Source organism: Excalfactoria chinensis, chromosome 1 (genome assembly GCF_039878825.1).
Source record: "Excalfactoria chinensis isolate bCotChi1 chromosome 1, bCotChi1.hap2, whole genome shotgun sequence".
In the NCBI taxonomy this organism is placed as follows: domain Eukaryota; kingdom Metazoa; phylum Chordata; class Aves; order Galliformes; family Phasianidae; genus Excalfactoria; species Excalfactoria chinensis.
The window spans coordinates 83,304,980-83,331,131 of NC_092825.1; the positions used below are offsets into that span (position 1 = coordinate 83,304,980).

General features: G+C 38.5%; 2 protein-coding genes across 2 annotated transcripts; one reads left to right on the forward strand and one right to left on the reverse strand.

The window, feature by feature from the left end:
• Window positions 1-3,964: 3,964 nt before the first annotated feature.
• Window positions 3,965-9,232, forward strand: TRAT1 (T cell receptor associated transmembrane adaptor 1). Its single transcript, XM_072326768.1, has 5 exons — window positions 3,965-4,073; window positions 5,732-5,768; window positions 6,865-6,926; window positions 7,824-7,882; window positions 8,969-9,232. The coding sequence occupies exons 1-5, from the start codon at window positions 3,968-3,970 to the stop codon at window positions 9,230-9,232; spliced, it is 528 nt and encodes a 175-aa protein (XP_072182869.1). The 5' UTR covers window positions 3,965-3,967.
• Window positions 9,233-12,993: 3,761 nt separating this feature from the next.
• On the reverse strand, window positions 12,994-25,092 carry HJURP (Holliday junction recognition protein). Its single transcript, XM_072353122.1, has 11 exons — window positions 24,925-25,092; window positions 23,459-23,525; window positions 22,184-22,236; window positions 21,520-21,547; window positions 20,841-20,908; window positions 19,719-19,817; window positions 18,994-19,042; window positions 16,745-18,333; window positions 16,217-16,280; window positions 15,152-15,239; window positions 12,994-13,640 (listed from the first exon to the last, which is right to left on the reverse strand). The coding sequence occupies exons 1-11, from the start codon at window positions 25,000-25,002 to the stop codon at window positions 13,514-13,516; spliced, it is 2,310 nt and encodes a 769-aa protein (XP_072209223.1). The 5' UTR covers window positions 25,003-25,092; the 3' UTR covers window positions 12,994-13,513.
• Window positions 25,093-26,152: the final 1,060 nt, after the last annotated feature.

Sequence of the window (26,152 nt, forward strand, 5' to 3'; positions counted from 1 at the left end):
TTGTTTTTGGCTTTTGTCATAGACTCACAGAATGGCTTGGGTTGGAAAGGACCCCCAGCTGTAGGCAGGGCTGCCCCCAACCAGCCCAGGGCGCCATCCAACCTGGCCTTGAGCACCTCCAGGGATGGGCATTCATAGTTTCTCTGGGCAGCCTTTCAGTGCCTCACTAAGCTATGAGCAAAAAATTTCCTCCTACTATCTAATCTAAATCTCCTCTTAGTTTAAAATGATTCCCACTTGTCCTATCAGCGTCTACCCAGGCAAAAAGTCAATCTTCAGCTTGTTTACAAGCTCTCAAGTACCAGAAGGCTGCTATGAGACCCCTCCCAGCACCTTCTTTTCTCCAAGCCAAACAAGCCCAGCTTGCTTAGTCTTTTTTCATAAGAGAGGTGCTCCAGCCCTCTGAACACCTTCACTGTCCTACTCTGGATCTGCTGCAACAGCTCCACAACTTTCCTGTACTGGGAAACCCAGACCTGGATATAGTACTCTAGCTGAGGCATCATGAGGGCAGAGTAGAGGGGCACAATTACCTCCCTCACTCTGCTGGCTACTCCTCTTTTGATGCAGCCCAGGATATAGTTGGCTTTCCAGGCTTAAAGTGCACACTGGTGGCTCAAGTCCAGCTTTCATGAACCAAGACTCCTGAGTTCTTCTCCCAGCCTGCCTGGGATTGCCTTAGCTCAGCTGCAACACCTTGCACTTGGCCCTGTTGAATCTCATTAGATTCTCATGGGCCCACTTTTCAAGCCTGTCCAGGACCCTCTGGATAGCAACTCTTCCTTCTCTTTGGTCAACTGCACAGCTCAGCTTAGTAACTTCCTGAGGGTAAACTTCTTTGCCTTTTATCCCCACTCTAATTACAGCAGAATAGACTCTGTAAACAAACTTAGAAACAAGCCAACAAATGCTTATTTATTCCCATGTCTTGTACCTATTGGTGGAGAAAGCAGCTAAGAGATTTTAAAATTAAATAAACTACAATTAACTATGTACTTAGAAAGGCTTTTCTGTGCCTTAGTTTTGCTGACTTGTTTAAAGCAGTGCAACGTATAGCGAGGATGTGAATAACCCCATTCCTTTAAGAACCAGTTTCAATATAATTTCTTTTAAAAATGTGACTATTGCTCTTAGTTTGTCTGAGATAGGAAAGCCTACCATAGGAAACTCACAGAAATTGCACTTATCACTCCTGTGGTAATAGCCAATAATAATTCCATAAGGAATTCGCAGGCTTTTTTCCCCAAAGATACGAAAACATTTTTTCATACAATTCCACGAGTGAAAAATTCCTGAACACTGTTCTACGGGTTCTTTAGAATAAATGTATAATTTCAAAACAATCTGGATTTGTTGTATTTGACAAGAGATGAATTTAAATTAAAATCAGATCATGGAATAAAACTATTTCAGAATACTCTAAGCTACAGTTGGACATCTCTTTATTTCTTGTTCTCCTTCCACACTTGTGTTATCCTTTTGTCTTTAGCACAAGTTGCTGCTACAGACTACATCCACTATTTTAACACACACAGACAGCAGCACAGTTACCTGAGGACTGTATTTTATCTGTTTTTATCTCTCCCCAAGCCCGTGTATTTTCTAAACTACGTATTAGAAAGAGCTACAGTTTGTAAATTAAAACAAAAAGAAGAAAAAAAGATACGTATTACTAGAAATTCAGATTTTAGGCCTTTTGTTTTGCTTTAATAGTTTGGAAGTCCTATAGCAATAACATCTTGCCAACCTTTATTTATTTATTCTTTTTCCAGTCAGTAATTCCAATATAACTCAGAAGCTAAACTGTGAAAAAACACCCTGCTTGTCCTCAAAAATTTGATTCCCTTGTTCACGTCAATTAAGAATTTTCCTCCTACTCTGGAAACACCAGGAACTCAGGTTTCAAACTCTATGTTAGGAATCTATTTCCTCTTTTTATTCTAATGAATTACAGGGTAGTAGTTTCCATCGCAGGTACATGAGAAGGAAAGCTCTCAGGCCACGATACAGCTTTTGGTCACTGAACAATAACTTTTAGAAAAAGCAGTAAGAAATGAACATAAGAAAAATGAGACAGTCATGTCACAAAAGATAGAAGGGAAGAAGGAGGAAATGCGACTTAATATTTAGGCACCGCACTGGCCATAAAGGTTCTGGTATTGACAGACTACTGGTAGTTTTGGGCAGTCTGCATAAGATGCAAATTTTTTTTTGCACTGGTTGTTTTTGAGGTAATAACATCTTCTCAAGGTGAGACATCCCTTTTAATTCTTTCTCTGGAAAATGGGAATATGTAGCTGATTCATTGGGGTGCTGTTTCTTGTCTTAAATATCTGTTATCTCGCTTCATGCTGTGAAACACTTCCTTGCTAAGTATAACTGCAGTCATTGAGAGCCCTCAAGTTCCTTTGGGATAACTACAGTAGGAGAAAAGAAACGAGGAAAATTGAACATTTAGTTTAAAAGGAAGCGTAAGTGGCCACTGGAAGGATCACATGAAGAAAAGCTACAAATTGGTCAGCTTGTTTGTTCTGTTTTGGTCTTTTAAGAAGAGTTCTGTCAAGGAAGAAAAGCTGCACCTTAGCTCACGTGACTCATGATTTCTCGCCACTTAGGAATACTTATCTTGTTTCATTGTAAGAACATCTGTGGATTGGAATAAAACAAAACTAAAAAATCTTTCACAACAGCAGCATAATTAGGGAACAAAAAACAGAAGGGGAACTTCCTGAGGTGAGCTGGAACCAATGAGCCAAAGAGCAATCCTCTATTTTCAGCATTGCCCTCAACTACAACATGGGAATGCATATTTCTCTATTTCTTCAAACCAGCTTTTCTTTAAGAATAAAATCTTAAGCTCCTGATGGATTCCAGCTACATAAAAAGCAAATGGGAATATTACAATCTATATTACTATCTATATATTATTATCTAGCTCTGATGGTATCGTCTAACCTCTACTGTTATTAAATCTAGAATTTATTCCAAACACTCCAAATCTAGAAGAACATGAAACATGCCTCTGAGAAATGTGAAGAATTTAGAATCATGCTCATTTCACCACTTCAATTGGCTTAGTCTGTTCGCTGTCAGGCAAAAGTTTCACGGGCCATTTGTGGCAATCCAGATCATTCTGGCCTTCAGACTGTGACAATCAGTCTATAGTCATCAGAAAGGTTTGGGATGGAAAATTCACACAAGCTATGTTAACTGATGAATTAGTTAAACAACAAGATAAACTGAGTACAGGTTACTTCTTGTGTTTCCAACAAGGACTTCAGCAAGAAGCAGTTTTAGACCAAAGAGAGGCTTTGCTCAATGAAACAGATCCACATGGTATAGTTATTTCAGGAACTGTTCAGAGTTTTCTCTGCAGTTGTCCATGGGTAGTCCAACTCCCAGCTTCTGCTCATCCTTTCCTATTACATCACTTGCTTTCTCAGGAAGGAGGGCAAGGATTTGAGTGAATATAAGTGGCTTTAATAGGAGATGCAAGAAAATGCACAACTGATCTTTGAAATCTGTCGCACAGAGAAATTTCCAGTGAAGTTCTGTCTGAATTCATCTTTGGAAATTTATTCATAGACCCTAACATTCAGCAAAAATTTACTGAAAATGAGAAAAAAATAAAATAAAATCAAAGCTGTTCATTAAAATGAAGCTTTCTTTTCCTTGTTAATTTCTGATTTTTACTGTGTTTTACAGGCAAACAAATATTCCACTCTTCGATTTGCTGTGAAACAGCATCTCTGTTAAAATTCACAGATGTTTTCTTATTACTTAGCAGCTGGCTTGGGTATTAATTCTTTAGTTCGTACAGCTATAGCTCATACGGTGTGGAAAAAAAAAAAAAAAATAGAAGCTTGAATTAAAGGAAGGAAAAAAAAAAAAATCAACCAGCCACAAAAAATACAGCGTGACTCTTAGATGACACATATTATAAAACAATTTTCTTCCAGTTACAGGAATGGACTGCCATTATTCTGTCTGGGGAGTTCTGGCCTTTTTAAGTTTGGCTCTGATTTTTTCACTGATACTGAATATTTCACACTATATGAAAAAGAAGCAAGAAGGTAAGCAATGTTTTCTTTGAAAGGGATGGAATTTGAGAGCTTAAGACTATCTGCAGAGAATGCTATTGATTTTGACAGATGTCAAACCAACAAACTACCTCTCTGAACCTTACAGTTATCTTTTGACTAGAACGATTATAGTTGTGAGGATGAAACTGTTAAGATTTCTTAGAAGAGTCACATAGCATTACAGGATGATCGCTAGATGCCTAACCCACTACTAAAAACAGCTATCCATATTCATCCTTTGAAGATAAACCAACAGCAATGTGTATAAATGTGAACTTATTTCTGGCTAATGTGTTATTTTAAGTATATTTTTCAGGTTAATAATTACCCTTTCATAGAATATATTTTATGCAACTGATTTAACGTATGTACTTTAAAGACGATTTTGAGTAGCTGTAGAAATACAAAATACACTTAAGAAAATTGTATCCTCTTCAAATTCCTAAAACCTTCTTTGAATTTGAGACATCATAAATTTCTGCTTAGTTTATTTGGAAAAACAAAACCTTGAATTGCTTTTCATCATGGGATTCTAGCTTTTAATCCAATTTGTCAATAACAATAATAATTTAACTTATGGAACTAATTTGTTTTATTTACGTTAAGAGGATGACTACAGTCATGCTCTGTTCTATGCTAAAATTAACTAGGATTTTTTTACATAACCAACTAACGCAGTACTACCAATCAATCAGCTGTACAATCATCACCACACCCATTCAGGAAAAAGTGCCTATACCATGAGAAATCTGCACTTTGTGCTGCATGCATATGGATGGGCAAGCAAAACCTGGTAGACTGAACCACTTTAAATATATTCACATGCATAGATAATCCAGGTAAGCAGGAAGCTCATGCCTATAAGCAAAATTCACGATGAATAAGAGAATTGGTCTGACAGCCTATTAAAAGAGATGCTGGAGAGGGAGGAGTGTTGCCTTTTTGTTGTCTTTTGTCTTTTATTGTTACTAGGCAGATATTTGTGTGATGAAAAATCACAGTCATTTACAAAACTAACCTTGAGCAAGGTTGCAGTCAGATTGGCTGATGCTGCAATATTCATGGTATCAGAGTTTTACCATGGCAAATTCTGGAGTTCTGGAGAACAAGATCGAAAGTCATGAATTCCTGAGTTATTAATCAAGCTCTAGCAATAAATCTCTCTGCCTCAGTTTCTTCATCTGTAGATCTCTCGCTTTCAGAGACAGAAGCAACTGAGGCAGTAAAACAAATGAACCTTTCATCTTCTATCATAAACACATGATGCGCCTCCCTAGAAAGAGAAAAAACAAACAGCTGGAAGCAGAAAGAGGAGGAAACAAGAAATTAATCCCATGCTCTGTAGTACACTATTGGGAGGAGGGACTGTATTTGATGTGGCTTAACAAAATAGAGATTGAAGACCTTCTTGTAAATTAACACAGAGTCTGTAGCACAGCACAGAAACATAACACAAGCAGCTTTTAAAATTACTGTTCAAAAGTAATTGAGTGAAGCAGGGGACAACTGAAAGTGCTAAGATGCCTCAGCTTTCATTTTCACTCTCTATAGCGAAGTCAAAAGCACCACGGTTAAGACAATTATCTGAATGGTTCTTAAGGAGCACATTTCATTCACTTTTCACTATTTTAATCTTATTTTCTTTTCAGCTAAAATGTATAAAGACAGTGAAGAAAACACTCAAAGGTAAGCTGTATAAATAGCCCTTTCCTGAGAAAAGTAAAATAAGCACTAAATGATGATAGATGTCTTTGAATTTTCCTCTGTGCCATCCCTCCAATATCTTATGTGGCCTGCCTGGAGATACCGGAAAGCAGAATGGTGGTTTAAAAAAAAAAAAAAGTAAGAAGGCAGGAGAAAAATATTCATGTAAGAGATGCCCTCCAGACATTTCATCAAGAATAAAAACTGCATGCCAGTATGGTAACCTTACATACTGAAGGAAGCATGACACATTATGTTAAGGCACTATTTACTGCTTGAAAGCAATTAATCTATAAAGCAAGGAGAACACTCAGAAAACAATGAGGAATTATGATCTGTTATTTTGTTCTTGTGGAACAGTAATTTGTTTTTAGATTTCTTTTACACATTACACATTCCAAAGCAATAAAGCAGTTTGTGTTGATTCCAGATGCTGGACAGCTCCCCATTGGTCACCAAGTTTGTTGAATTTACTCCGTATTAACGTTACTGTGGAAAACAGAGTCAAAAGGAATTTCATCTCAACTCAAATATATCAGGCCCTTGAATCAAAACCACAAAAGCTGATGTCTGCCCTCCAAAAATCAATCCTCATTAATATATTGCCTGGAAATTGGGAAGTCCCTCTGCTTTATTTGTTACTGCCTGTTCAGCTGAGAAATACCACTGAAATAAAGTGGTATATTTCATTACTTTATCCTCAACAAGGCACGGGATAGGGATGCAGTAGGATCAAACAGTGAACCTCTCTAACAATCCTCATTCTTACAAACATGTTTGAAAACATTTTCAAACAACACCAGGTAGCAAAACACAGAAATATTCAAAGCTGAACTTTGCTTTGATCTTGTCTAGGTGCATCGACATAAGAATTTTCATTCAATTTAATTTCAGTCTTGGTTTAGAATATGGAAAGTGTCCTTCTCCTTCTGTGAAGCTGGTGTTACTATTTTCTCATCTTGGTTTTTAGGTTACATACAGTCTTCTGCTATGCATATGTGAAATGGTAAGAGTAGAATAGGGGTTCCTAATAAAGCTTAGGAAGCAATTTAAAATTACCTTTCTATTCCTATTCTAGCTGTGATGACTGTGACACAGGATATGACCCAGTCTATGGCAATCTCAGTCAAAACATTTTAGGTAAGTTTCATTTTAAGAACATGTGTCTATTCAATACCTATAAGAAATGCAGAATTAAAAGCAGAATGGCCAACACATTCTGTGTTTCTCAGCAGTCTTGAGAGTCTTTCCCTTTTAAAAAAATGCCTTACTCATACCTACTTAAGGCCTACATCAAATTACCGTACTGCACTATTTGTAAGAGGAGGTTCTATATGTAAAGCTGCACCCATTTAAATATAACACTTAGCGCATATAATTCCAAGCAATCTAAGACTCGAACTGCCATCTGCTCAGAGTCAGTGCCCCCAGACAAGCAAGCAGAAAGAAGCACCTGCCTGCTCTCTGCGCTGGCCATTCACATAACAGAAATGCTGAAGCACAGCCCATGGTTGCAGGACAGCGGGCAGACTGCTTCACTGGGCAAACGTGAAGAATCCCCCACAGCAGCAATCCATACCATATTAGAGGCAGTAAAATCATATAACTGCAGTTGGATATAGACATGTCAGTGTTATGTCACTCAAAACCTACGAGTTTCTGCATAGCTCTGTAGCGGAAGAGCTGCTTGTACTGACAAATACGAAGGTATGTCAAATTACTCTTAACTGAAGATGTTCTAGCAGCTCCAAATAATGGCCAGTTACGGAATGAGAAACTTCCCATCCATTTGCATGGGAAGAACTTTTTTTGCTTCGGAGTATCTGTATCAGACATTCTTAGCTAGTTGCCTCTCTATAAGCAAAGGAAGAAGGAAGTAATATCTGTGTCACTACAAAACAAGTGAAACGTCTAATAGTAAACTGGTGGGGATGAGGGGGTACTTCTGTAACAGAGGATCTGTTAATTGGATCTTTTAATTCTGTGAAGCATTATGTCTTAGTAATGGAAATGTTTTTCTGTTTTGGTACATTACAGAGGAATGTTGTTACGAGCAGATGAAGTCCCAGCCTCAAAGGCCAGTTAATGAACTACAGGTATCTTTACTTTTAATTCTGGATTTTTGAATCAGAGTGATGTGGTCTGTCACATCACATGACAACGAGTAACAAAAATCTTCCTGCTGCACATCACAAAAATCACCATACTTCAGTGTCTCAGTTTACCAGGGAATGTAAGCATGTTTAAGTTTTTGTTCAATCTGAGTCCTTAGTAAGGGAGGAGAAAGATTACAGACAGCTCAATTCCATCCAAGTGGCATAACAGTGCTCAGTCACAAGCATGCAAATCAGGCTCAATTAGACACTGATCACATGATGATCACAAATTTGACTGATTCTCTCCTGCCCAGTATAAAAATCTGTATTTCTTAACTTGTTAAAGACAACCAATTTTCTATTGATTTGTATTTTGTTATTACTTTGAGACCTAAAAGCATACAAGTTTCAATTGAAATCTGTCTATAATCGAAGCATTCCTAACATCAGTTTTGGAGTTGCATTCCAGGTATTTCGTGAGAAATTATTCCTACTCTCTCCCTTCTTATTTAAAGATTTGTTTTCATAAGCATCACAGAAACAGAATCATCTATGAAAATTCCAGAGCCAAAAGTGCACAACAATTTGGCTTGAAAAACACAGAGAGAAGCAGTGCAAACACAAAGCATAAATTTTACACCAGAAATCAGATAACATATGCAGAAAAGAGTCACTCATTACTACATTTTTTCTGTACAAAGCCTGTGAAAAGTGGTGTTACTAATAATGGGATTCTAATAAATCAACCTGAGTGAAGAAAAACAGATCAAACAATGCCTGCATCTTAAAGAACTTGGAATTATTACACAAACTGCTCTTATTTCCCCACAGAGAAACCTTGAAATGATACCTGGAAGAGGGTTTCTTCTCTGCCACAATTATGAGTCAATTATCATTAAGTTACATTAGTCTGTTTTCTGTGCTGCTGTAACAATCATTTGTATTTTTAACGATATAATTTACAGATAGTTTAGGTAAACCTCAGCCCCTACTATGATTACCATGTAGACGTGTTCAAAGCCTCAGATATAATTTTAAAGCAAACACAACTACTGAATGCTAATCATAAAGTAAACTTCCTTCCAGGTGGAATCAGTTGATCAGATGTGTTATGCCTCGCTTGATCACAGCACCAAGGGAAAACGTAGAAAACCAAGGAGGAAGAAAGACCCTCCATTAGAGGGTGAAGAAGGAAGACTATCTAAATCCACCATTACAGCTTCCAAAGTTTGCATTTACCTTAACAGTGAGCAACTGGCTGCTGAAAATACAGCAAACGTAGAAGCCATTCATGATGATCCCGTAAGATTAATGGGCTTAATTCATAGGACAAATGGAGAGAATGTTTGAAGTGGCTTCATAAACCAAACATGAAATCAAAGTGAGATCAGCTTTATTCATTCTGGAAGAACGGTGAATGATCAGAGACAATACCCTGGCAAACATAAATAACAAACAATGGTGCGAAGCAGCTAAATGCAATATTCCAAGTCATCTTCTAAGCACACATATGGATTAAGCAAAAAATAGCTGCAGGTTCATTCTGCCCTTTTAAAGAACCTTTCCTTCTGAATGCATTTTGAAAGGGAGCTCTGAACACAGAGGTATCAGTTTCTATGTGGTAAAGTAAAATTAATTCTTTGTTTAAAAACAATCATCAACCTTCATACAGCCCCAGAAGACCGACTAAGTTGCCTGTAGAACTCTAATAGAGTATGACTATTCTTCTACATTCATTTAAACAGTACTTTTGGAAAGAAACAGTGTTTCACATATGCACACAAAGCATTCAGATGCTTTCCCAATTAAAAATTGGTCTGCATTCAAGACTACACCCTCAGCATGTTTGCTGATGACACCAAGCTGAGTGGTGTGGTTGACACAGTGGAAGGAAGGGATACCATTCAGACTCAACAGACTTAAAAGGCAGGCCTGGGTGAATCTAATGAGTTTCAACACAGAAAAGTTTAAGGTTTTGCACCTGGGCCAGAGGAATCCCAGGCATATATACGGACTGGGAGGAGCAGTCCTTGAGAGCAGTCCTGCACTGAAGGACCTGGGGGTCCCAGTGGATGAAAAACTTAACATGGACCAGCAGTGTGCTCTTGCAGTTTGGAAAGCAAATGGTATCCTGGGCTCCATCAGAAGAGGGGTGGCCAGCAGGGACAGGGAGTTGATTGTCTCTCTCTACTCCACCTTTGTGAGGCCCCATCTGGAGTACTGTGTCCAACTCCGGAGCTCCCAATACAAGAAAGATGGGGAGCTGTTGGAAAGGGTCCAGAGGAGGGCCACTAAGATGATGAGATGGCTGAAACATCTCCCGTACAAAGACAGACTGAGGGATCTGGGCTTGTTCAGCCTAGAGATGGCTGATGGGTGAACTCATTGCTGCCTTTCAGTACCTAAAGGGAGCCTATAAACAGGAGGGAAGTCAACTCTTTGAAAGGGTAGATAATAGCAAGACAAAGGGAAAAGGTTTTAAAGTTGAAGGAGGAAAGATTTGGGTTGGATGTCAGGGGGAAGTTCTTTACTATGAGTGTGGTGAGGTGCTGGAACAGACTGCTCAGAGAGGTTGTGGATGCCCCGTCCCTGGAGGTGTTCAAGGCCAGGTTGGATGGGGCTCTGGGCAGCCTGGCCTAGTATTAAATGTGGAGGTTGGTGGCATGTGGCAGGGGGAGGGGTTGGAAATTCATGATCCCTGAGGTCCCTTCCAACCCAGGCCATTCCGTAATTCTCTGATTCCTACGGTGCACAGCATGGGTGCCCAGCCCTTCAGCTTGCCCAGGCTGCACTGAGTGAGAAGAAATTGTCTTGGACCAATCTTGAATAATGGGGTGCACTCAGGACCAGCGTGGACAGCTTGGTTGGGAAGAGCAACTGCCATGATGGCACAGGGTGGAGAGTGAGGCTAATTACTAACTGACTTGGGCTTCATGCAGCATGTTATATATATCTCCCCACTTTCCTTTCGTGGAAAATATTGGCATAATCTCAAATCTTTGCCCCTCTACTTACGTAACACTGTATTCATTTGCATTCAAGCATAAGGAACAACACTGGCAAATAATTCGTAACAATCAGCCTCTGCAAGAGGAGAGACAACAGACAGAAAGAGCACAATAACGCTATTTGATAGAGCAAATTCTTAGCTACAAAACACTGCTTTTTTGGTATAGTCACCACCATCAGCCATATATTTTCACCAGCAACGAACAAGAGGCTGCATGTTGCCCTTGTAAAAATCTGCACCAGTGGAGCTGACTGACTGCTGCTGTCACCACTGCTGAAACACAACACCCACAGCCTCACTGTGTTCACATCCCCTGTCTGCCTCCAGAAACGTTCAGAAAGAGTTGAAGAATAATGGGAGCACATTGGAGGAATTCAATTACATGCCTTTACTTCCTATGCACTTCCATGCCTGATGCTCATTTTGTCAGACGGCCCCTCTGCCGCTGTCCGTGACAACAACATGTAAGAAAATATTGCCCACTGCCATAGCACCACCATCTGCCTCTAACATAATAAAATAGGAAGTATGACTTTCAGAGCTACCCTCGTGATTATAACAAAAAAGAAGAAAAGGAGATGTTAGGTGTAGTCTTGGTAACAAAACCTGTTCTCATAGCACTATACATATTTTGATGCAGAGGGAAGCAACGTGAAACTCCTTCTAAAAGAAAGCTTAGCACTTAAATAACAATTCAATACAACAGGTAAAAACAAGTACACTGGAGAAGTATATTAGATGATGGCAGAAGCAGAAGACTTTGAAGGGAAGAACAGAGATAAAAAACAGTATTAAGTAGCACCATTGAATTTTCATAAGTCTATGCCAGATATACTCCAGCAATCATGACAGACTCTTGGTGATATCACACATTTAGAATGTAGATAAAAAGAATGTTGGGGGGTCAAACTCCAAAAATAATATGCAACTTTCTCCTATTCCTTGCTGCTGCTGACACACACACAAAAAATAATGGAACTGGGATAAGCTCATCTTCCAGCACCTAAAGTTTTTCAAGAACAACCTTATGATTCCAATTAATTTCCATACATGAATTAACTATTTCTGTTCTTTAAATAAATCTGCTTTCCTACCTGGATAAGCTTGTATTCTGTTGCTGTTTAGAAAACATACATCCAAAGACTAATTTACAGTTTACATTTACAACAGAAAGCATGAAATTTCATACTAAGTACTTTCTCAAGAAATAAAGGGAAATGCTTACCTCAACAAATCAAAGATTTGGTTCTTAAAGAATATTCCCGACTGTTCATCTATATCTGGAGACAGAAGAAAAGTGACCTACTAAAGCATTTCTAAAAGACAGTCTTAAATTGTTGAAGAAAACGTAACTCAGGAATGAGGTAAGATAGATTGTGCCTGCAGAAACTACCCACTGAAGATTGTCATCTTACCCTAGTGTAGGATTTACCGAATATGTTTCCTTATTCCATTCAACAGCACTTAAAATCACCAGAGCCTTGATTGTAAGTGCTACAACAGTGTAAAAGCAGAAACAAAGAGCACATGCCCTAGAATGAAGTTCAGTCAAATAAATTTCTCCTTTTCTGAATTTTGGAAAATTGACGTGGGGCAATGCAGTTAAAACAGTGTAATTGATCTGACTCCTCTAAGACAGTCTCTTTGCTAAGAAAGCACACACTAAGAAAAACCCTTGGGACCCTGCCAAATCCTTTTCACGTATTTGTTGTGATATATAAGCCTTTCCTGAGAATTTATTCCTGAAATAAAGTTTTTAAAGCAGTACAATGCAATACTAAGCACAGCAACGACAGCAGAGCAGTAAGGTCCCAGGTTGCAGAAAGGGAGGGCTTGCTCGAATGCAACAGCTGTAGGCACAGAAATAAAGGAAAAAAGCTGCTTACCTCCAGAAGGCCTCAGGTACACGGAGATCACCAAATGAGATAACCTTGCCTCCACTGCCAACCCCTAAAAGAGGTCTGAGAAGGGGTGGCTCCAGATTCCACCCCTTTTGATTACTCAGGTGCACTGCATGCACCTGAGCTCCCCTGGCTTTGCCCTGCCTTCCTTCCAGGTGCTCCATCACTGTTTCAACACTTCCACTACAAGCAGGTTTCTTCAGGACATGTATTTATTGAGAGTATATATAGTATGTCAGGTAGAATTTTGACAGGACATAGAGGAATATAACTACCTAGCTTATTTCGGGCATTTCTTATTAACATGTCTGCATAACAGGAAGGGGACAGAATTCAGCAGATGCTGAGTTTGTTAAGGTCTTAGTACTAGTAGATTAAGAATCAAGACTAAAATCAAAATTGAATCATAAAACTTTATCAACAGATTAAAAGATAACATTATAACATTATAAATACTGCTAACCATGTAATTCAAATAAATTTACAGAAAGGTAACCTGGTTCCTTGCAACACCTGATGAAGCCCAAGAACTATGAAGGGCACTGTAAGAAGAAGGCTGGAATTAGTTCCTGAAGATTTGTGTTACAGGGAAGAATAAAACAGCATTAATTGAACATTAACAGTAACGTTCCTATCTACTAAGGATTTCTTCCTTAAAATACTTAAGTTGTATTAATACTTCTGTGATTTTTGAGGAAACAAGCAAGCCACAAACAAAAACTACAAAACACTGCCATTTTCTCTGTACGCCATGAAGGTTCCTTGATGAGTTTTGATCGAGACGTTGTCTAAGGGATTGCTAGGATTTCGGTCCTTCCCATCAGTGTAGCTTAGCTTTCTGGATACCCTAAATAAAATAATTGTTTAGAACAAAGAAAGTTACACAGAAATACCGTAATTGCTGACTACTTAATGAACAAAATGAAACAAACAAATCACTAAAGGGAGCTATATGAACACCTTGACTGTGAACAGCAGTGGGACTCCTTGCAGCCTTCCTATGTGTTTGGCTGAAGGGGAAACTTAAACGCCTGTTTTAAATGAATTTGGTTTATGCTGATGAATAAGTATAGCAGTATAGTTACAGGAAAGTGTTCACATATTTTCTTTTCAGAAATATCTTTTTCATAACCAGCTTCTAGATAAAGGCAGCCAAATTCTAAGTGGGAAGTGAATATTCCTTTTCTTCCCACAACCATTCGTTGCAACGTTTTGCCACCTGTTTAGGTATAAAAATTCTGAGGGCTACAAAACCATTGAAGAGCTTCACCCCTGGGATGTTTGTTACAACCACAGAAGACTAAGAATCTCCCACCACAGGCCTAAGAAATCTTGCCACTTTACAGACTGTTTAGCTACAAATCAGCAAATGTGCAGTTGTGCAAATAACGAATGAAAAAATAGATTCTAATGCAGATGGCTTCACACCACTCTGACATTCTCATTTCCTATGCTTTCTGAAACTTCTCTATTTGCATTCAACAACAAAAGGAAACCCTTTTCCTTCTTCTGAACAATTACTAATTGATAAATAACGAACCATCTTTCCGATTATGTTCCCCATGCAAATTGTTTAAAAGTACATTCAGGCTTCCTTTGAAATTTTAATTTGCATACTTGTCAGAAAAATGTTATATCAGCTGTTGGATCATCTCAAGCATGGTGAAAGTATTTATTGTCTTCGAGTCCAGGAAGGTAGCGAATTTTGTGGTGCCAAATGGGACCTTGTGGCAAAAGACTTAAAAATTATTTTATAAAACGAAGCAAAACTATCAGAGAACTTCTAACGCTTTTTAATTCTGCTGCCTATTAAATTGGCTCGTAATTAAAAACCCATGAGATCAGAAACCTGAGAAACCTTCAAAAGTCATATTTTCTATGGAAAGTAGATGTCATAGGTGAGTAATCAAGATGCTGGAAGAAGTTTTCTTGTTCAAGAGAAAACCGTTATCTCTAATAGGGATAGTCTATTTAAATGATAATACACTGCACTCTCCAGAAGTTAAGGATCTGAAAAGACTTGTTAGCACAAGCTCACAGTCCTGAGTCAAAACAATTCTGTACTTACATCACAGCTGAAATAATAAGTGCCCCTATAATGAACACAAAATGAGCTACTAGAGTAGCTGTTCAATTAGGCAATCTTGTTTTCATTAACCATCTATTTTGCCTTCTGGCTAGTTTTGTCCACAGACACTTGCCTTCCTGTGTTCAAATCTACAGGTTTGATTGTTTGGGCTCTCTCAAGTATTCATGCCCATTTTCATTTTAGAAGTACTAATTTAAGCAAAAACCTCCATACCATTAACATAAAAGTAGAATAGCAAGAATTTCTGACATTTCTCTAAAGGAACTTACTTTCGGGGGTGTTTCAGTGCATATCGAGGGCTGCTGCAATTTGGTATTGCCCTGGGCGAACCACAGTGGACATCTGCATACTCCGATTCTGGTGATGAAAAATAATATTATGAAAAGGATAAAAACTGCAGGGTAACACAAACACTGCAGTACACGGTTAAAATACTAGTCTGGTAGTAATATATATATAAGCTTCAATCAGCAAGTTTCCTTATGGAAGAATTCTAATTAAAAAGGTTGTGACAAAATTCACTTTCAAAATCATGCTATACCTCATACTTGTAAGTCTCAAATACATACAAGAATAAGCATTTTGAAAAACTCTCTTTGTTTAGTAGTTGACAATATTTCATAAGATCATCCACAGCATTTTCCCCTACACTTTGATTAGTTATTTGATGACCAAAGATCAATAAAAATGAAGTATGGAAAATCAAAGTATGGGAAATCACTAAGCTAGGAAAAGACGTTCAGCTTATGTTACAAACATGCTTTAACCAAAATCAGACTATTAGAAGAAAACTATAAAATTAGTATCTAAAATCTTAAACTAATACAGCTTTTCACTCTGGAGTTTGAATAAAATTCTCTTGTTCTGAATCACCAAAATTTGCCTTCTTCAGATCGCTAATTAAATTCACCTACACAAGTAACAACAGCCATGCAACAATGCAAGTGCACATTTTTGCATAGCTGAAGAATTCAAACAAAAGCATTTGGTTATTCAAGTGGTTACTAATAAACCATCGATTTTCTGCTGAACATTTACACACAGAAAGTAAAAATAACCACCAATATAGAAAAAGAGAAAACCACTAAATAATAAGCAATACTTTAGTAGGAAAACCCCTACAGAAAAACTTCTTAAACTGCTACTAACACACAAATCAGGAAATCCTTTTCTACTTAGATTCCTCACTTACTGAAGTAAAACTTAAACATATCCAATTATTACTGAAGAAGAAGAGCTGTCAGCTAGAAATGTGTTTGTAGAGGAAATCCATAGATAAACTTTTTAAAGAAGTGATTGTTAAAGCAGTAATTCATATAGCTTCTGACACTAACCTTTCAGGGAAGTGTTGGGAATAACAAGAAAAGTTTTATCTGAAGAATCGTGAAACCCAGAGTCCTGAAAATAAAGCATCAACCTGCTACATCAGTGGAAAAAAACTCAAGTTATTTTTTTTACTATGTGCCTTAGAAGAAACAACAAGGAGCTTGGCAATAAGGTTTTGATTTAAAACAAGTTTGGTAATTCCAGAAGAGCCCAATAAAGCTTAATTTCATTCTATCCGTGTACACAGTAAATAAAAGACAATCATTTCAGGATAATATATTAGTTAGCAAGGTCACTGTTTGAAACGATCTTAACCAGTGACATGGTATACTAAAACCAGAAGGAGTCTTCACACAACTTACTAATATTTCTTTAGCAAACAAATCTCCCTAAGTTCACAAAATAACCAAGCCAGCCAAATAGTGCTGGAAGGAAGCATGCTGCTGCTAGCCTGAAGACCATTCAGCCCTGGTCTATTTTTGAAGCATTTCTCCAAGTATCAGCAAAACAATCATTTTCATGAGGTCTTTAAATACCTGATGATGACAGTTGTGTCTGCTAGAACATCTGGTGTTACTGCCATTGTGTAGGTTAACAAAATCCATGCCAACTGTCTGAAGATCACCGTATTTCTTGTGAGAAATCTGCTGACATTCGGTTGAAAAAAAATGTTCAGGTATATTTTTCAGTCGCTTTATCGGTGAGGAAAGAAGATCGTTTTGAAAATTTCCTAGTCTCTTAACTCTGGGAATTGCATATAAAGATCGAACGGGTGAGTTAACAAGAGCATTTACAGTTTCTGACATCTGTATTCCTTCATATTTCCTTAAATTTGAAGCTCTTTGGAAACCAGGAATTTTTGGCACCACCTCACTAGACAACTGCTGATAAATCTTCTCAAATGCAATGTCATACTGTATATTGGACCTCAAAGAATCACTGAAAGTATTCTTCATGATTCCTCCTTTCTCTTCAAGTTTGTGTGAGCTTGAAGGCAGTTTTGTCAGCGTCAAAGGCTTTTGGCTTCCTCTGGAAAGCAGTTTGTAGTAGAGTTTCTCAAATGCATCTTCATATTTCTGGGGTGTCTTTGAAGGACTCTTCTTCATAGTCAATGAAGAAAATGAGTGCCTGCGTTGGAGAGAATTCCACCTCTCAGAACTTTTTATTTCAGGATTTCTGAGCAATGTACCTGATGCACGATAACAGTCTTTAACTGGTGTCAAAGTGTTACTATCTCTAACAATACTACAAATAGGTGAGCAAAAACCTGATGTATCGTTAGAAGGAAAGTAATTTTGTTGAGTTTTACCTTCTTTGACCAGATGAAGCGGCGCTGACCCTGAACTGGCAGATGTTCTAAAAGGTGGTTTCAAGGAATGTTTGTAAGTCAAGTTTCCACTTTTGTTATATTTTGAACTGTTCAATGAGACAGTGGTCTGTAATGGATCTTCTGTTAGAAAAGTCTCTCCTATTCTAGCCAAAGCATTAGGAACAGCAATCGGTTCAGAAAGCTTTTGGTCCTTTCCAAATACCAAATGATAATCAGAATCTGAATCAGAGCAGTCCATTTCCATTTCGCTTGAGTCACCGTGTGAAAATGGCACCAGACCAGATGAGCTATTAATAAAACACTGATTATCACAAGGCCTGCTATTCTCGTTTACATTATTTCCAAAAGTTTGATTCTGGATATCTTTACTACTGCCGCATATGCTGGGTAGTGCTTTCTTCACTTTGAGTGGTCTGAATTTCTTTATTTTTTCTACAGTAACACTGAGCTTTGGTCTTTTATCATGCCCCCTTTTGTGCCTATGGAGTCCGAATATGTATTTAAGTGCTTTTTTCCGATTTTCCCTTGTCATAAGCTTTGTCAGCACCTCTACCATTTTAGGATACAAGTCTGCAAGTGTTACATTACTCCAGGAACAACCTTCATCTGCAGACTGATATTCTTCCAATGTACTATTATAGCAAGTTTCATTCATTTCTTGAAAAGATTGATGCCTCGGTAGCGTTATTGTATCTGGTAACATAGGAACACCAGAAAGTTGTAACTGGTGGGAGCTGGAAGAAGAACATTCATTTGCTAACTCTGCTTTATTTCTGCAAAGACTGCTTTTGTTGCCTATACAAAACAGAAAAAAGCAACAATTAAAACATTTCAGTAACATGACTGAAAATATTGCATATGGTACAGATATTCTCTTGTATCATTGAGATTTTTTGCCAAGCTAAATGGATTATTAACATACCACTGGTTAGGAGAAATTAAAAGATTTTTCTTGATTGCATTGAATTAAAAGATCATAGAAGACAGAAATTAGATGTATTGGGAAAAGAAAAAAAAAAACAAACAAAACAGCAAACGGCTTTAAAGGAGCTTAATATATAGACAGAAAATACATTTACTGTAGAGGCAGACTGCTTTGCTCTCTAATTTCTGACCAGAAGGAACAGCTTCATCCTACAGATTTTAACGTATGTTTGTATTTCTTGAAATCTTTGTGTTTAACTAGTACCTCTGCAGCCTGAGCATAAGAATCATGCTTTTTATAGTCTTCAGGCTTGAAATAGTTACATCAATCTTAAGTTTCCAGGATCAAATTGGGAAATGTTAGTAGTGAAATACTGCTTTGACTACCAGTACATCCAAAGCCAATCCTTGAATCAAATATAAGCAGTAACAAAATAGTCATGCTTTGATTAAATTGAACATATTTCTGTTGAAGTTTGTAATACTTAATAACCAACATATTTGACCCACACCCAGAAGATATAGTCGTACCTATCAGTCCTGGCGCTGGTGAAGTGAAATGACTTGATGAAGGTGTTATCTGAAAAATGAACAAGGTAAAAAAGACAAATGAATCCTGAATTCATCCTGGATTTTTTGCATGTTAAATGGAAGGCCAACATTTTATTTATGACTCCTCCTTAATATACTAGGTCCTATACAGTCAAATTATAGAAGGAGAAAAAAAGTCTAATTTCAGACTTCACCAAGATTTCTAAAGACCTGGGAAGTTATTATAATCTTTGAAGCTTCTACGTTACATAGTATATTTCAATCTTTTTCCCAGATTCAAAAATTTATATGTGTATATATATATATATATCTCCGTATGTTAACACACACTTGTCCACATATAAATTCTGAAGTCATATAAATTTATATGGGTAATCTATGTATCTCTAGCATATCTGGTAAGAAATCTTCTTTTTTTTTCCCCTAAAAACCTCCAACTGAGGTTTTTCAGAAAATCTACTGAAGTGAAAACCAGTTCACACGTTAGGGTAGAAAGAACCAAGTATAAAATTCGGAAGTATTTGGATATTGTCTGCTAAGTGTCTTACAATCACTGCCATCAAAGATTTGAGGTACTGTGACTTACACAGGCAGCAAGCTGCAGAGAAGTTATATTAAGATACATCGTGCTACAAATAGCCACAGAATCATTTTGCTTTTCTAATTAGCAAATAACTTTTAACAGAACAGGAGAAATACGTTACTGTAATCCATTTGGGAATTCCTCTTGCATCATCTTGTACTATCACATCTACTTGAACCTGTACTTTCTCTTCCACTTTCACATCATCTTCATCCGGATTCTTAAAGGAAAAAAAAAAAAAAGAAATAAAAGATTAAAATGCAAAGATATTATTGACACAGAAAAGCACAATTTCATTGCTTAGTTTTATTTCCAACTGGTGTTATTCAGATAAGGACTTCCAATGAGCATGAAACTTATTTTTTTTTAAATGTACGTTTTATGTTAAAAGAAAAAAAAAGTCTCAAGAAGGAACCGTATGTCAAAACAGAGAGTAGTTTATTGATCCAAGGAACCGACTGACTGAAAAAAAAACAACCCCAAGTCCCACCCAACAACAAAACAAAAACAAAAAAACAACCAACCAAAATCCCTAAAAGCCTCATAAAAACCAGCAAAACAATTCCAGTGGTAAGTTACAGACCAATTTGTTGATAAATGGCAGGTGTTTTATAATTAGTGAAAGTACATGTTAATGCCTAGAACTTTTGCTAAATAATTAGTCAAGTAAATAATTTTCTGGCAACTGTATCCGAGCAAGCAGAACGCAGGATTTGAATGACTTCAGACAGAAGATGCACCTTGTACATTTCTTCATAAGTAGTTTGGGTAGTTCTGATACCTGTAGCACAGCTTTGGCAAAAAAACAGCAGAAGATTCTATTCTGCTTTTGTTACACCAGTCATTATTTCAGGCTTACTTTTAAAAATCATGTTCCCTCTTTATATTAGATTGTCTGAAAAGAACAACCATATTTAAAAGGTGTTTTTACTTTGTGTTTTGTCTGATTACTCTTTTTGCATACCTACAACAGCTTTTATCAGAGTTGCCTGTTCTGTACATTATATGGTTTTCTCTGGTGTACGAATACTCAAACATCATAATTATTTCAATAAATAATGGCATGGAGAACACAGACTTCTAATTTGCTCTACTGACTATAAACATGCATTAAGATGCACAACTCAGAGTCATCTGCTGATAGTGCATTAACTCTTCAGGCAAATACAAGCTATACAAGTCATTCAAATATTGCTATTAAAAACAAAATTATCCTGTTACATTAGACACCAGAAATTCTTACCTGGAAGTGAATGTCTTCAAATTTTCTTCTCACTATCTCAGCATCACTTTCTTTACCTACAGTTTGGTCTTAAACAGTAAATGAAACTGTTTAGCTCAAAATCAAAAATCAAATTCCATGGAAACATTTTAAACAAATACCGTGTAACACTCACTAAAGAGGTTTCATTGCAGAAAATTGTTACCTACAATAAAGCTTTACATATGTATTACATTTCCATTTTAAGTCCAAATGAAAAACACGATTTATAGTCTTATAAATAACTTGTGAAGAAATAGAGAAGAGTGAAGATAACTCATCTGCAGCCAGTTCTTCAAGACATACGCTAGCAATTTCAGGAAGTAAAATATATTCAAAGCATTGCTCTGCAAGCGTATTCATACACCATTCCCACTTTCTTCCTGCTACATTTCTAATTATCCCAGCAAAGACAGTAAGGAAACAAATACTGTCAACTTTCTTGTGGCATGCTTTTCTCACTTTTTAATATCAAGACAGCCTTAGAATTGCCAGGTGAGACTTGAGAATATTAAAAAACAAGTACAAATTTTCCAACCCAATTTTTTGGATACTCTACTTATTTCATAAGAAATAGAAAAAATATAGGGTGTAAGGTATTCCATATTTGTCTTGACTTTGTAGAACTTAACTAACAGTGTTGGCATTTTAAGCAGTTTACCTGCAGTCCTTTGCCTTCTTATATAACGCTGCAATTAGAAACAGGAAAAAAAATGTCAGAAGAATCATAGAATAATAAACTTTAAAGTATAAACTTTAGTTGCTTCAACTGAAGCCTTTATTTTCTTTAGTATATCTTACAAGTACGCACTTCCTAAGTAACCATTCAGTTTACTTCAGCTTCTGCAAGGCCTCTCCAGCAAAGCCATGAATACACAGTAAAAGATGTCTGATCTTTCATACTATTACTGTTCAAATCACTATAAGAACATATTCTTCAGTTACCTTGGCACATATGAGGAGCTAAAATGGAATTCTTCTTACAGCTTTTAATGGATTACATCTGAAAAGCTGTGCAGCCACTCCCTTGTCGCAATGTTTAGTAGATGAGACATAAGAAGTGACTGTATGTATAACAACACGACTTAGAATAGAAATACACAGAAAACATGCCCACGACACTATAAATAGAAAACTTTTCCATCTTTACTAATAGTATATAATCATTTACTCCCATCCATCTCATGTGATATTCTTAACCAATCCGTCCTGAAAGCCTATTTTAAAGTAGTTATTGATTGATGCCTTGTGCATGTATTAATTAGAATCTATTCCTATAGGAAAGAGAAATATTGACTACATAGTAGGACTATATTATTAAGTACCTTAAATTGTTTTCTAAGCGTCTTGATTGATAGTTTTTCCCATTCTTTTGGTCCTAGAAATCACAGAAAACATTAATACAAACACAGCATTTCTTAGAAAACTATTCATCTGTATTGAGTGGTAGTAACAAGATGATAAAATCTGTACAATCTTCAACACAGTGGTTGAAACAGAATTTTATAGGAAAACAAAACAGAAGAAAAATGTAATTTCAAGTTAAAATTGAGAAGTAGGTTAAAAAAAACAAAAACCAAACAACCCATCCCACTAGTCTAACAACACTAAGCTAAAACCAAAGAGCATTAACAAAACACCTACTATGAAACATGCAAAGAAAAAGCACACTAATTTGTTTTAGCAAGTACGTTTTATTTAGTTCACGCAGACTACATGCTATTTGAGGATGCTTAAAGCCACACTATAGGCTTTACGTAATGAAATCCATAATTACAAACCATGTGCATAGAAGCTGCTGAATTAAAACTGTAACCAAGCCTTTCCAAATCAAAGACTGTATATTAGTGCTGTACATATACTCAGTCTTGACCCTGCCCCCAGCCTTTGGTGAGCACTCAGTGCATCCATTACAGTGAGCTTAAAGCTGTGGTAGCACTTCATGCAAGTGTTATTCTCTACAAGAACTGACACGTCAATTACACATTATAATCCCCAATTCAGTATGGATAAAGTCCTGCAGAGTATTTCACCTCTCAGTAACCAAGCTACTAAATTACAGGTCTTTCCCCTCTCCATAAGTGTTAGTCAATCTATAACAGATTAACAATTATAATGAAGCATATGACATGGCATAACATGGTATAAATTTATGCTAAGTACTTGAACATTCAGTGAAAAATTAAAAGCAGTACTTATCTGTTCTATCCTGACATTTGACACACTAGAAATATATAACTTACAGCAGCCTTCTGAATACTAAGCAGAGCTGAAACTACAGAACCCAATCATGCCTATCAGCTTCCTGCTACTGCCTCTACTACTTTTAGTCTTCAGCATTTTGATTCTAGCATTACAGGTCATGCAAATATTAACTGCTGCTTTCCTGTTGTCTAAAACAGAGCATGCAAGGGATTGAAAAAGTGCATGTAAACCACTCCTCCCAGTACTACTAAGCTCTTACCAAAATTCACAGACCAAATGCAGATCCTGAGTAGACAAAAGCCAGAATTTGTTGTAAACTCTTCCATTATGGTAACTGCCAGCAGTCTAAATGCACAGCATGTCAATAAAATATTGAAACTGAAAGAAGTTCTTACCATCGGGTGTGTCATAAGTGAGGGTGTCTATGGAAATAAGGAAGTCATCTTCAAAAGGATAATTATACTAAATAAAAACATAATTAAATATTAGAATAAAACATAGAATCATAAAGCAACTTGGGTTGGACGGGACATCAAAGATCATCTAGCTCCAGTCCCACTGCTGCAGTCAAGGTTGCTGACCACTAGATCAACCACCAGATCAGGCTGATCAGGGCCCCATCCAACCTGGCCTCAAACACCTAAAGGGATACTCAGACTCTCTGGGCACCTCACCACTCTGAGTGGAACACTTCTCCATGACATCTAACCTAAATCTCCCTTCCTTTCATTTAATACCACTTCCTTTTGACCTGCTATTATCTACCCATGTAAAAAAGTTGACTTCCCTCCTGTTTATAATCTCCTAAATGCTGGAAGGCCTCAATGAGATTTCCCCAGAGCCTTCTTTTCCCTAAGCTAAAGAACTCCAGTTCCCTCAGCATTTCTTCATAGGAGAGGTGCTCCAGCCCTCTGATCAGCTTAGTGCTCTAGATTGTCTACAACGCCTCCAGATCTTTTTTTGTGCTGGGGGCTGCAGGCCTGATTGCAGTACTCCAGATGGGGCCTTGCAGGGGCAAAGTAGGGGGTAAGGATCCCCTCCCTCTCCCTGCTGGCCATTGGTCTCCTGATGCAGCCCAGGATACAGTTGGCCTTCTGGGCTACAAGAGCACACCGTTGGTTCATAACCAGCTTTTCACCCATCGGGACCCCCAAGCCTTTCACTGCAGGACTGCTCTCAATGATTTCTTCTCCCAGTCTGGTTAAATATAGATAAACGATTAAAAACAACTTCAGATGGAATTTTGAACGTAGTTTATATAATTTCGCTTTGACTGAAATTGTCAGCGTGTTGTTTTATTGGTGGAGATAAGAAGCCAGCATTTGGAAATACTATTCCAAGAAAAAAACACATGTATTTTAAGTGTGTACGTGTGCCGTTTAATTTCAAAATATAAGCTAGAAACGGAGGAAGTGGGGACTCAAAGAGTTCTTAAAGTGGTAAATGCTACAAGGATTCTCCTGTATGTCATCAGGAATTAGCCACCAACCTCAGATGCGCAGCTCACGATGCATGACAACACCCAGCCTGAGACTGGGTGAAGACGGTGGGCCAGAAGCTGCCTCGACTTTAAGGCGAGCACCCAGCACTATTCCCAGAACGTGACCCAGACCAGCTGAGCGCTCGGCATAAACACACGCATGCCTGCACCCAACCTTGCGGTTCCCGCTTCTTTATCGCAAAACGGCCGTGAGGTGAAGCCTCCTGAAGGAAGCTGTCAGAGCTCGTGTCAGAGCAGCGGCGTCCGCGAGGAACCAGCCGCCCTCGCCAGCAGCGCGGCCCGCGGGGCCTCACCCACCCCCGCCGCAACGCGGCCTGGCAGGTCGGCCGGGACGTACACGCCGCCCAGCGCGGTCCTCACCCGTTCCAAGATGCCGTGGATGGACGTCTGGAAGCGGACTTCGCTCTGCCGCAACCACCCGTCCAGATCCAAATCCATAACGCGGGGCCGCAAGCGACCCCAGACGACTGAGAGCAGCGCAGCCCCTCACGCCCCGCTGCCACCGCCAACGGCCTCCGCCCCTCCCACACCGATTCAAACTGCGCGCGTCCCTCCCCGCTTCCAACCTTCCACTGGGTGCCGCTCACGTCAATCCAGAGGCCGCAACGCAGTGCGCTGTGCACTGCACTTTTCTCTCTGATTGGTTATTCGGGCAAGTCAGCTCGCCTTAAACCCTCCCATCGGACGCAGGGCTCGCGGCGGGTAGGTGGCTGGCTGCTGCTCCTGGCGCGAGCTCTCACTGGCCACGTGGGAAGCTGCTTCTGTGTCGTTCCGTGCACCGCTTGTTTGTAGGCGGATAGAATTCACTGTCTGCTTGTGTTCATAGTCAAGTCTTGTCCCCTGACTGTGGAGATGCAATTATGGTGTTTAGCCCTGGAACACGAAATGACTTACCTAAGCTTGTGGATATGTATTCCTGTCAGTGCCCATGCTCACAATAGCGAGTGTAGCCAGTAATTTCTAAGCTAAGCCAAATCACAGTGTGATGTGGTGAAGAGTCATTGAACATCCTGACTTGTAAGAGACTCATAAGGATCACCGAATCATAGAGACATGCAATGGCTTTGTGTCCCTGGGCAGGGCTGCCATCCAGCAACCCAGGCTGCCCAGGGCCCCATCCAACCTGGCCCTAAATGCTTTCAGGGATGGGGCACCCACAGCTTCTCTGGGCAGCCTCTATCAGGGCTTTACTGCCATCTGAGTAAAGAATAACCTAATATCCAACCTAAATCTCCACTCTTCCAGTTAAAAACCATCCGCCTTTGTCCTATCACTATCAGATCATGTAAAAAGTCAGTTTCCATCTTGTTCATAAGCTCCCTTGAAATGCTGGAAGGCTGCAAAAAGCTCTCCCCTAAATATTCTATTTTCCAGGCTGAATAAGCCCAGCTCCCTCAGCCTGTTTTCACAGGAGAGGTGCTGCAGCCTTCTGACCATCTTTGCAGCCCTCCTCTGGATCCATATAAATAGCTCTACATCTTTCTTGTGCTGTTGGCCTGTCACGGGGTTCTCCCTAGATATCAGTCCATGACAGGGAGTCACAGGCCCTGGGAAAAGAATAAAAGGAGAGACAAAGCAGTGAAGGAAA

Excerpts from the sequence above, each read along its gene's own strand:
- TRAT1 (XM_072326768.1), top strand. The coding sequence starts at position 3,968 with ATGGACTGCCATTATTCTGTCTGGGGAGTTCTGGCCTTTTTAAGTTTG. Across the intron at positions 5,769-6,864 it reads AGTGAAGAAAACACTCAAAG|CTGTGATGACTGTGACACAG; the intron begins GTAAGCTGTATA and ends TTCCTATTCTAG. Across the intron at positions 7,883-8,968 it reads GGCCAGTTAATGAACTACAG|GTGGAATCAGTTGATCAGAT; the intron begins GTATCTTTACTT and ends ACTTCCTTCCAG.
- HJURP (XM_072353122.1), bottom strand. The coding sequence starts at position 25,002 with ATGGATTTGGATCTGGACGGGTGGTTGCGGCAGAGCGAAGTCCGCTTC. Across the intron at positions 23,526-24,924 it reads TCCACGGCATCTTGGAACGG|TATAATTATCCTTTTGAAGA; the intron begins GTGAGGACCGCG and ends GTTTTTATTTAG. Across the intron at positions 21,548-22,183 it reads CGCTTAGAAAACAATTTAAG|CGTTATATAAGAAGGCAAAG; the intron begins GTACTTAATAAT and ends TTCTAATTGCAG.